This window comes from Syngnathus scovelli, chromosome 3 (genome assembly GCF_024217435.2).
Source record: "Syngnathus scovelli strain Florida chromosome 3, RoL_Ssco_1.2, whole genome shotgun sequence".
NCBI lineage: Eukaryota > Metazoa > Chordata > Actinopteri > Syngnathiformes > Syngnathidae > Syngnathus > Syngnathus scovelli.
This window is the reverse complement of record NC_090849.1, coordinates 19080774-19091659: the sequence shown is the minus strand read 5'-3', so window position 1 is coordinate 19091659 and position 10886 is coordinate 19080774. Positions and strand designations below refer to the sequence as shown.

Here is a 10886-nt window from a genome sequence, read left to right as displayed (position 1 = left end):
ATGATACAATTCCATACAAATAGTTTATTACTGTTATTTCTTTACAAAATAAAAAAGTTAGCTTGAGCAAAACCATAACATGACCACTGAGGAATAAAAGCTGTTGACCAAATTCAATTTGGCAGGTGAGCTGGCCGAAAAACACCCAAATGAAAAAAAAAAAATTGATCACTCAGAGCCCAACTTGCCATAGATAGAATGTCAACTTTTCAATAAATATACGATTGCAAATGTATATCTTTGTCCATGTGTCAGAGTTTGGGAAGTTAGAAGATGATGACAAAACACAGGAACTTTGTGTTCAATATCCATGCAGTTTTTGGCCTGTATTTTCATACGACCACCGTTTGTATCGTTTCCTCCATGTTCACCATCTCTTCCTCCAACTCCACTTCCACCTGAGGGTGTGCCACCTGCTCCTCGTTCATGTCGCCGGAGGACATGCGCACCATCTGGAACTGCACGCCGGCCTGCTTCAGTCTCTCCACATCCTCCTCGCACATCTCGGCCACGCCGCCGTCCTCCACCACGACCGTGGCCGACTCTTCCATTTCCATCACCTCGATTGGGTTCACTGTGATGTTCTGCACCTGGATGCCGTCTTCCAGCAGCACTGTTTCCGTGGTCTCGATGGTTTGCGTGGTGATGGTGAGCGCCGCAGTTGCTGCGGCGTCACTGACGGCCAGTTCTTCGATCGACTTGTCATCCTCTATGGAGTGAATGTCTTTCAGGTGCGCCTTTAGTTCCTCGGGGTCAGTGAACCACAAGTCGCACATGGTGCAGTGGTTGGGCTTATCTCCTGTGTGGCTCACGAGATGGTCTTTGAACTGGTCCCAGCTGTTGAAGACACTGCTGCATACCTAAAGAACGAAGAAAAACATCTTAATCTCTGGACATACGCCCTGATAATATGGCCGATTGTTATTGATAACTTGGGACAACACTACCCGGACAAACTTTGTTTCCATTTCAAGCTATGTCTCTTCTGCAAGGGCAGGGGGGTTGCGCAATCTTTACATTTCATTGGAAAAGAAGGGTGGCTTGAATCTTGTGTGTTGGCTCGTACCTGGCATTCATAGAGTTTTTTGCGTCCTTTCTTGGCTCCATTCCCATTCTGACAGGCCGCCATATGGCACTTCAGTGTGCTGTTCCTGGCAAATCGCTCATGACAGTCAGGACATTCGTACGGTTTTTCACCTACAGATTACGCGCAGAAAGGCAAACATGATCAATGTAAACATGATTTCCTTGTTTTGAAACATCAAAAGATACACAAACCATTTCGATCTTACCAGTATGCTTTCGCAAGTGCTCCTTAAAATGACCGAAGTGGTCGAATTGCTTCTCACAGTACTCGCAAACGTGAACTCTCTTTGGGGCTTTCTGGTTTTGGTTCTGTTCTTCTGCATCGAAATGGAAGGAGTTCAAGTGCTGATTCAAGGCTCCCTCACGCGTGTACGCTTTGCCGCAGTGGCTGCACACATGTGGCTTCTTCACCAGACTGTGGTGTATTTTCATGTGCTGCTTGAGTTGGAAGTACATCTTGAAGGTTTGGTCGCACTTGCTACAGCAGAATGTGTTGTCTTCTTGAGAAATCTGGACCTCCACCACCGCCACATTCTCCAGCACCTTGGAAGCAGTCACCGTTTCTTCCTGACACAGGACTTCCTGTACAAACACAGCGGCGAACATATTAATGAACTCAGATGTCAAAATAGACAAGACAAACCAGCATGAAGCTCAATTCACCTCCTCTATGGCTCCCTTCTTGATGACCCCAAGTGAAGGTTGCCCCTGCTGATACTTGCTGGTGATGTCAGCCAGCAGAGCCAAGGCGGAGTCATTTGATTGGACGGTCTTTGTGACATCCCCCACCACCTCCTCCAGCCCGGACTCCTCCACCTCTATCACAGTGTCCCCTATCATCTGTATCTCCACCTGAGAGAACAAATCCAGATCAGTTCAGCGCTTTAAAAGATTTCTCCCAAAAAGCGATATTAATGGTTACGAACCGGTTCCCCTTCCACCGTGGGTAGGGCTTCTGTGATGACACAAGACGTCTCAGCAATCTTCCTCTTTTTATTGTTGCTTTTTGGCATCACTGAAGTCGAGTCATTTATCCTGCGCGAAGACATGCTTGTTCCATTTCATGTACTCAACCACAACAACATTTTTACCGAGGTGGTTCAAAACATGACACCATTGCATATATTGATAACGGCCAGTTCTCTCTTGAATCGCCAATTTTGATAAGATATGCAAAGCTAAACTAAAGTTTGGTTAAAACGTTCATGTAAATTGTCACGCGGAAACAAGGCGATTGTGTTTTCGTCAAACAAAAAGCCTTTCAAACAAAGTTAATTTAAAAAAAGAAGTCTCACTTGTTGGTGAGTGCCTTGATGGCTTCCTGCATCTGGAGGTATTCAGCAGCCTTCCACACATCAAAGGCTTCCTCTTTACCCGCAACAGCTAACGTAGCTGTGTACGTGAACTCCATTAGGTGCCGGAAAGCCATGTTACTCACTCCTGTAGAGAACAACCATGCAATAGTAGTGGTGGCTAAGGTTTAGGAATATAACTTGTTGCCATTTTATTTTCAAAGCTTGTCATACCTTAACAAGCCTATTTCCTCAAATGACCATTTCACACTTTGCTACAAACAAATTACAGGTATATTAGCCAATGAGTTACCAGAAAGTGTACCTTCAATCTCCACCAGGGGTTCTTGGGTAAAATCTTGGAAAAAATTGTGAAAAAACTGACTGCATGCTGCCAACACTGCCTTATGTGCTCGGAACTGGTGTCCTGCGAAAGGAAACAGATTTGAATTGGTTTCACAGCCACAAAAAAAAAAAAAGAATTAAAAAAGGAGCAATTCCAGTCATAGATGTCAAATCTATACAATCCACCTACCGTCTACAATCAAAGTGATATCTGTGAACTGGTTCAACTGTCGCTGTTCATTCAATTTGTCCATCATGACTTTATAGTGAGCAGGAAACTCACTGCCTTCTATGACTTCAGCTGCCATTATTCAGAGCTTTTCCTAAAATCCAACAAGAAAAACAAAAGACAGGGTATGTGGGGGAGGGAGAGAATAACATGCATTTGAATCTGTATGAACATGACTTCAACCTACAGTAATGCACAAAAGTCTCGGGACCACTACTAGTCTTGTTGATCAATATATAGTTTTAAATGCTTGTATGTATACACAATTAGGGTTTTCGAGTGTCTACAGCAAGTCATCTACAAGTTTTAATGAATTGCCCCCTCCAAAAAAACAAGATTAAGTGAAAGGCAGTGCACATGGGAGGTGTCCAAATGAGGCTCCTGAATGACTGATCGTAAAGTAGGAAACTTGCTGATTAAACAATAACTAAATCCAACGGAAGTTTAAATCCGGGCTATTTAATACATGTGCACCTTGACTATTAAGGCAACAAGAGGTATTCATTGTGGCCCAAATGAGGTATATAATGTGACATATTTAATGTCACCAAGCTAACCATACTGCTAGTTTACTTCCATGTTAGCACGACCCACATCAAAACAACAAACTCGATACAGGAGACCTGGTCACTAAAAAACAAACAAATTGACTAACCTGAAAAAATGACAATGTAATCATTCCTGTGACAAAAAGTGTTCCAAATAAACACTGGGCAGCCGCTGAGCGCTGCCGATAACATTGACGACGGGCCCCTTAGCATGCTCGCCATTTCGCGTTTGACAATCAACATTACGTCATCAAACCGCGCATTAAAATGCACTTTTTTCCGGACACATGTCCCGATTCGGACCACTACAGGTTACAGCACACGACGAAAAGTGTAGTTAAGCATACCTCGAGGTCGTTTATGACTCTTTAGAGAGTTCTTTGTCGGTGAGCATTCCTTCGACGTATGGAGCGTTGGTGGTGCTTGACTAGCTTGCTCCGAAAAGGGCGGTCGTTGGACGCAAAGGCCTCAAATGCCCAGAATCCTTTGCGCCCTTGACTGACCCCTCGTTGCTTAGCAACCGCCCCGTGTCCTTCATGTAGAGTAATGCAAAGGCCCTGCTCAATTTTACAACCCTCTCATTCGTGTTTATTTTTCTTTAACGATCAAATGTTGTTGTCATTAGTGTGGAATATCAAGTCATGATTTTTTTCTTTCCTTTATTAAGCTTTGCTATGACAGTCTGTCTAAGCTAGCAGAGATGTTTCAAATTCTTAAAATTAAACGCTATATTTTTCCATGGTCAGCGGAGTCACTCCATAAAATAAAAATTACATCAATCATTTGCTCCAGTGAAGTGCCAATAGCATTGAAATCATAGAGAAAAATAGTTAAACTATAGCTGACCATTATTATTATTAATAATTATTATTATTACTATTATTATGATTATTATTCCATTAGCTGCAGCCTATACAAGCTTATTATTGCAATAATAATGATATCCATGGATATCGTCTGGTTGTATAACAATTACACTAAATAAACTAGGTAAAAAGTTTTAATTGTGACAAAATACATGGCGGATTAAAGAAAGGCTAAGAACAAGACATCAGGTGACACTGGACAACTAGGTAAAACTGGAACAGTCTGAAAAGAACAATATTAAAGCCAAATTCCAGTTTGTACCATTTTGAGGTCGCGACAATAAACCGTGATAATACCCCTTTGAACCTCAGAAGGTCATAGCACATATCATAAAGGCCCAGCCGTGCAATCTTGACAAGCACTTTGTAATCTAAACTAAACTGGGGCGCTTGTTCGGTCGACATGTGCTGTGTGGTGCCAGCCTTTGTCAATGAGTTACATTGAGTTTCAGGAATCATCCACTTCGGGCAGGGCGCCCTGGATCACCAATATCTCTTTTATCGTCAGTGGGTGCATCTGCTTTACAATCAAAGGACAACTCTGATTGTCTTGCATGCATGCAAAATTATGCAATAGAAAGTTTTACCTCTAGTTCATCTTCTAATCAGTTATAGGTCCACCTGTGTGATGTTATGCAAGACTCTCATAAAATCTCATGAAGCTTCATGATGACTTCAAGAACAAATTAATTTCCTTTAAGTCCACCACTGTAGATAGAAAACATTGCATATTGTGTACATGCAGCCATCAAGGTTCAGAAATGTTGATTTTCACTTGCTCTTGTGTTAGTCTTTATTGCCTTTTCTGCAAAAAAAATCCATTTCGGGTCAAATGACCTTTGACCATCCTCTGTCTCCCATAAATTCATTACCGTGCTGCTTCTGCATGCACTCAACCGTCAGCTCAGACTTTGAGCCTTTTTATATGTGCCTGTTCGTGACAGTTAAAAAGTCGTTCACAGCTGAAACCATAAAACACATTGATGCAACCTTTTAGAGGCATGAAAGCGAGCCACCCAAAACTTGCTTTGTGCTCCCTACATTAACTTTTAATATCACTTTCAATAGAAATACATATTTTCTTCAACTTATTGCACATGTTGAATAGTTCAATCAGCCTGTCTTTATGTGGACTTTGCACAAAATTGTTGGCCACCAACCAGAGATCCGCACTCTGTGCACAAAATTGTTGGCCACCAACCAGAGATCCGCCCTCTGTTTCTTTCCAACTCTCCTCTCTCCAAAAGTGTTGCACAACTTGTTTTTAACTTTCTTCATGCGAATAAAAAAAGGAAATAATTAAATGATTCCTTTGAAAACTGCAAAGCAAATGCATGCCTCAATGCATTCTTGTCTTTAAAACATTTATCAATCTGACAGATATCACCAATCATTTCCAACCTGATGAAATGTTCACAATTAAACGGATGTAACTTTATTAGGCAAGCAAAAAAAAAAAAAAAATGGCGCCATCAGCAAAATTAAGAAGAAGAAAAATGAGGAAAAACATCAGGTTGACCTTTGTTCTGCTTTCAGGCAGACAAAAACAAGCAGAGTATAAAAGGAGAGGCAGCAGCTGAGGGGCATACTTGTTTTTGCACAAGGGCTGCTGCAACTCAACGCCGTGCAGGGGCAAGCTTTCGACAAAAAAGGTATCAGACTCATTTGAAATTATATTTATAAATATCCACAGCCTGATTATTACTGATTATGCATGATTTGTGTTCATTACTTCCATAGAAATTTCACAGGAACAGATTGTGTGACGGAATTGTCCTGTTTACTTTACAAATGAGTAAACTAACAATGTAGAAGTGGCTCAAACATAAAGATTCAGTTACTGATTTGGTCTGTAACATGTCACGGAAAAAAATGCAAACATGCTGATCATTGCTTTCCAAAGTAAAAGGAAATGCTTGAACTTGTTTCAACACAGACGGGCAGTCTACAGAAATCACAGAAGAATCTGAAATGCAGAAGTTTTACTTTTTAAACTAAGAAAGGTATCCCTGATAATCAATCAGTTGTCGATTAGTCGATAAATCATTGTACCTCTAGTTTTGAACAAATATTAATAATTTATTTGACCATAATTTGTGCCACATGCAATAAAAAAAATTTCATTAAACATCCTTTGCTGATGGACACCTTTGCACAAGAGATATTTTATTTCTGGTGTTGTCTTTCTCCTTCAGCAGATAAGGAAAGACAAGGAGGAGGAGGAGGCATGTGGGCGAGCCTCAGCCTGCTCCTCGCTCTCTGCCTGCTCCAGGGGAGCAGCGCGGAGAGCGAGGGGGACGGCGGGCCACGCTGTCAGCCGCCGCCCGATTGGAAGATCGGGACGGTGGAACCCATGAAGGCCACGATGGGCCGGGTGACGGTAGTGGCCCTTTTGACGGCTACCTGACTGTTCTGTTTGGTGCAGGCATCCAGGTAAATAGTAGTTGTAACATTTCTGCTGCAAAGGAATAATAGATTGTAACCTTTTTTTAAATAATTTTTTGCTCCATCTAGCATGGATAACCTGCGCCTGCAGATGGAGAGTCAGGGTTTGAAACATGTGACCTACATAGTGGTCAACCATCAGGAGGCGCAAGCACGATATCTGCATCCCATGCTGGAGCAGAGGTTGTCCGCCAACATCGCGCTCTTCAAACAAGAAGAACACCAGCCGGACGTTTGGCAGGTGCTGAACGGAGCCAAGGATGACTTTTTCATCTATGACAGGTTTGAACGACTGGATGTGATTGTCCATTTTGCAAACTCAATTTACGGCAGAGTTGATGATGCATTTCTCTTTTCTTTTCTTTTACATTTTAACCATCAGATGTGGACGCCTTACTCGCCATATTTCGCTTCCATATTCCATCATTGGCCAGGGTCACATTGAGAGTGCCATCAAGGATACCTACTGCCAGCGCTTATGTGGCACTTGCACATATGAGGTATGATTATTATTATTAGTAGGAGGAGTAGTACAAAAGTACAAAAGACGATTCCATCTGAGGTGGGATATAATTCAAGGACGGTACATTTTAAAATGTAATAATTCCATTCAGTTTGGTTAAATCAAAACCCATTTTCTGAGTCAAATTTTGTTACAACCTTAATATATACATATACACATATTTATATGTACAGTACATATGGCACCTTGGTTTTATACTACTACAAGCTGCCACTGTTTTACATGTTAACTTATTGCATGTGAATTTTTCAGAGTGCTGAAATCCCAACAGAGTGTCAAACAAATACAGAAGTGCATCCCGATGCTCTCCCAGCAGTTGACACTGAAACAGGACATCATCGTCAACACCATCACATGCATCACCACCCTCACCCCCATCACCACCACCACCACCACCACCACCATCAGCATGCGCACCACAATCACGACCCCAGTCTGGGTCATGATCAGCACGGAAACCACCAAAGCCAAAATCACCATAGCTTAGGGGAACAGGCTAGTCCGGGGCACTCGAACTTAGAGCCCCAGGAGGCACAAGGTGCGCCAGTGATGCAGCGGCCGTGAGCAGCCGAGAAGTCGAGGTGAAAATCCAAGTACGACTGACGGACCGCCGGTTCCGACGGTGACGTCGCTACCGCGGCCAGCTGATGCTGACACTGACGGAGGCTGTTGGGTGAGACAGTCGAGCCGACCCTGTGACGCTGTCAAGAGGCGCTACCCGCCACATGACAGTGACACGGGAGGGACGAGTCCAATCACATCAGCGAGACCTGACAGTGACGCTCGTCCCCGGTCGACTGACAGCCACCTCAGCCGGAACAGTGACCCTGACCCCCGGGGGTCGCGAGCTGAGAATGAGGCCATCTGTAAAGCTGGCCGTGATATCATTCTCGAATAGGAACACCAGCTCACGTCACCAGTTAGACTGCCATGTTCCCAACTGACCTTTTCCCCTTTTGAACCCTTCCATCTTTTATGAAACCAGGCGCACAAACTATGCTCTAGTGGCGTCTGGGTGAAGTCAGGATGGCAGGGATGGGAGACAGGTCATGAAGGAACATGGTAGACAGTTTTTCACAAAAAAACTACCAATTCAACTATTTGTGATTTTTGTTTTGAAAAAGTAGGAGTATGACTTTAAGACAAATTTTCAAAAAGTAGGATTTTTGTCTTGTAGGCAAGGCTTTAAAAAACTACAATGGGCAAGTGATTAACACATGATAGGTTCAAAAAAGAAAAAAAAGGATCGACGAACCTCCTTGGCTAACGTTAGCTCCTCCAAAGCTTGTCTTTTGGTGGAGTGGTATCACATCTTCATACTTCCTTAGCAACCAACATGACTGCCTGTCACTACACATTCCACCATAGATGATGAAGAAAGAAAAAAATGAACTACATATTATTGTTGAGGGGGATGCAGCTAAAACCACTGAAGTACAGAATGCAAGAGAGTTTGGCATGAGAAACTATTCTTTGGAAGGCATAGCCCGAATGCATTGGCTTATTAAAGCACATTAATTACATGGTTAAGCACAATACTAATTCAGTTTTTCATGCACATATCTTTTTTTCTTCCTTGCACTAGATTTACTTGCAAATTGCACACAGCTAAACAAAGTTAAAAAAAAAAAACACTGTCACAAAGAGAGAGGAATGAAGTTTGGGTGACTTTTGTAATACACACTGTGGTTAATGATGGTTTCTGCGGGAAGGTAAAATGTCACCCGGAAATCTGATGCCCCCACAGAGGAATGTATTGAAAAGTGAGTTTGTGAATTATACATGATGTGAAAAGACAGTGAAATAAACTTTGATTGGATCGCTTCTTCTGTGTTTGTCTTTTGCATTAAAAAATGAGAGAAAACGAAGGCATTCATAATCAACATAAAAAAAACCCTCAAAACATTCCCTTTCTGATTAAAAAAATGAATAAAAAAATTGTTGACCAGTGTAACCGATCACAAAAACTGCTGACAAATACAGATACATTTAAATGAATTAAAAATAACAGCTCTAAAAACACACTAATAAATTATTTCATGTCCATGTTGCTCTCAAAAACAATAAATTATTTCATGTCTAAATTAATATTATGACATGACACGTACCAAATGTGTCCAACAGATGACGACAAAGCTCCATAAAGAAGACAAGAGCTTATACAGCTCAGGAATATACGTCTCTGAATTCTGGTTTTACAAGGCACGTCATTACTTGCACGATTGAATGAAATTGTTAAACTAATGTTTTGTTAATTTTAGCCATGTTTGCATTGTTGCTTAGCAGCAATCTTTGAGCACAAAAAAAACCATGTTGACGAATAAATACTAATTTGACAGTCGAGAAAAAAGTTGTGCAAGCTTACTTAATGCTAACACAACAGAAAAACATCACCTATTGGCAAACAAAATGTTAGAAGTTGTTTTTTTGTGTCACAATAAAGCCTTTTTATTTCATTTTCATAATGACACATTGCTCATCAAGCATCAACGTGCATCACCTTCATCTTAGAGCCATGTGTCTGAATGTCCTACATCTGAAAAGGTCAACAAGCAAGTGGAGGAGATGAGTTAGGCCGAGGTGTATCTTGTCCATGTGGGCGTAATTGGGCTGAAGAGCCAATACAAGGGGAAGAGTGACTTATGGCTAATTAGCTGCAATGTCCTGTGAGTGGCGGTCAGTGTGATTCAATCAGCCCCCATACAGAGCAGCGGTACACAGCCTCCGTCTTAATTGGCCAATAAGCTTTCTCCGGGGGTCTGCACCCCCCCCCCCCCCCCCCCCCCTCATCTTCTTCACCACCGCTCAGGCCAAGGAGAGCGAAGCACACACATGACATGTGAACTCATTCACACAGTGTGCCTCTATGTGGATCACAAACAAGCCAGTATTCCAAACTCACACACACATGCACACACACACGCATATTTAGGTGTGAGCACACGGCACACACATACACCGCACTTAGGCACACAGGGTGAAAGGTGCTCATCCTGGAAACAATGCACACACATACTAAAGGGTCAAAAGAGGTCATCCTGCACACAGACAATAGAACGACATGTACACAAACACACAGACATCCTGCAATTTGTACACACAAATATAATTGACTACATGTGCCTGCACACACACCCACACGCTCACACTGGGTGAAAGGAGGTCTGCCTTCCATTTTGTGCACTAAAACAACTGAAATACAAGAACACACAAGAACATTGCCTCACATACACATTTTGCACTCGACGAAGGGTCAGAATTATGAATCCTACCAAGCGACCACGCACACAAACTTCGTGCCATAGCCAGGTAAAAGAAGAAAAAAAAATTGCACAAACTTGAGTAAATAGTGTTAAAGAAATTCTATGATTTTTTTTTTTTACAATTTTCTTCAGTGTGGTGTTTGCTAATTGAAGAAATACACTTCTCACAAACGTCCAGCTCTTAAATTTTGCCGTTCGGCTCCTTGGTAGAGAACAGCAAGTTGTGCACAAAATAATGAAACGTTAAACAGTTGGTCAGCCACATTCAGGCTAAATTCAAGAAGGACCA

The 10886-nt window shown here is 42.1% G+C and overlaps 2 protein-coding genes across 4 annotated transcripts; one reads left to right on the top strand and one right to left on the bottom strand.

The window, feature by feature from the left end:
* Positions 1 to 9: 9 nt before the first annotated feature.
* On the bottom strand, positions 10 to 4005 carry znf131 (zinc finger protein 131). Of its 2 annotated transcripts, none has more exons than XM_049763598.1 (9): positions 3848 to 4005; positions 2914 to 3046; positions 2704 to 2805; positions 2382 to 2526; positions 2013 to 2121; positions 1750 to 1938; positions 1293 to 1668; positions 1067 to 1197; positions 10 to 860 (listed from the first exon to the last, which is right to left on the bottom strand). In XM_049763598.1, the coding sequence occupies exons 2-9, from the start codon at positions 3029 to 3031 to the stop codon at positions 333 to 335; spliced, it is 1698 nt and encodes a 565-aa protein (XP_049619555.1). In that variant the 5' UTR covers positions 3032 to 3046; positions 3848 to 4005; the 3' UTR covers positions 10 to 332. The 2 variants fall into 2 exon arrangements, with proteins under 2 accessions (XP_049619555.1, XP_049619556.1); XM_049763599.1 differs by lacking the exon at positions 3848 to 4005 and adding an exon at positions 3608 to 3765.
* A 1851-nt stretch (positions 4006 to 5856) lies between these two features.
* selenop (selenoprotein P) lies at positions 5857 to 9159 on the top strand. Of its 2 annotated transcripts, none has more exons than XM_049716630.2 (5): positions 5857 to 6018; positions 6565 to 6799; positions 6881 to 7093; positions 7194 to 7311; positions 7587 to 9159. In XM_049716630.2, the coding sequence occupies exons 2-5, from the start codon at positions 6594 to 6596 to the stop codon at positions 7896 to 7898; spliced, it is 849 nt and encodes a 282-aa protein (XP_049572587.1). In that variant the 5' UTR covers positions 5857 to 6018; positions 6565 to 6593; the 3' UTR covers positions 7899 to 9159. The 2 variants fall into 2 exon arrangements, with proteins under 2 accessions (XP_049572587.1, XP_049572588.1); XM_049716631.2 differs by having other exon boundaries at positions 5888 to 6018; positions 6562 to 6799.
* Positions 9160 to 10886: the final 1727 nt, after the last annotated feature.

Coding starts and splice junctions, on each gene's coding strand:
- znf131 (XM_049763598.1), bottom strand. CDS start 3,031: ATGGCAGCTGAAGTCATAGAAGGCAGTGAGTTTCCTGCTCACTATAAA. Junction 2,527..2,703: donor ACCCCTGGTGGAGATTGAAG/GTACACTTTCTG, acceptor TGTTCTCTACAG/GAGTGAGTAACATGGCTTTC. Junction 861..1,066: donor AAAAACTCTATGAATGCCAG/GTACGAGCCAAC, acceptor TTCGTTCTTTAG/GTATGCAGCAGTGTCTTCAA.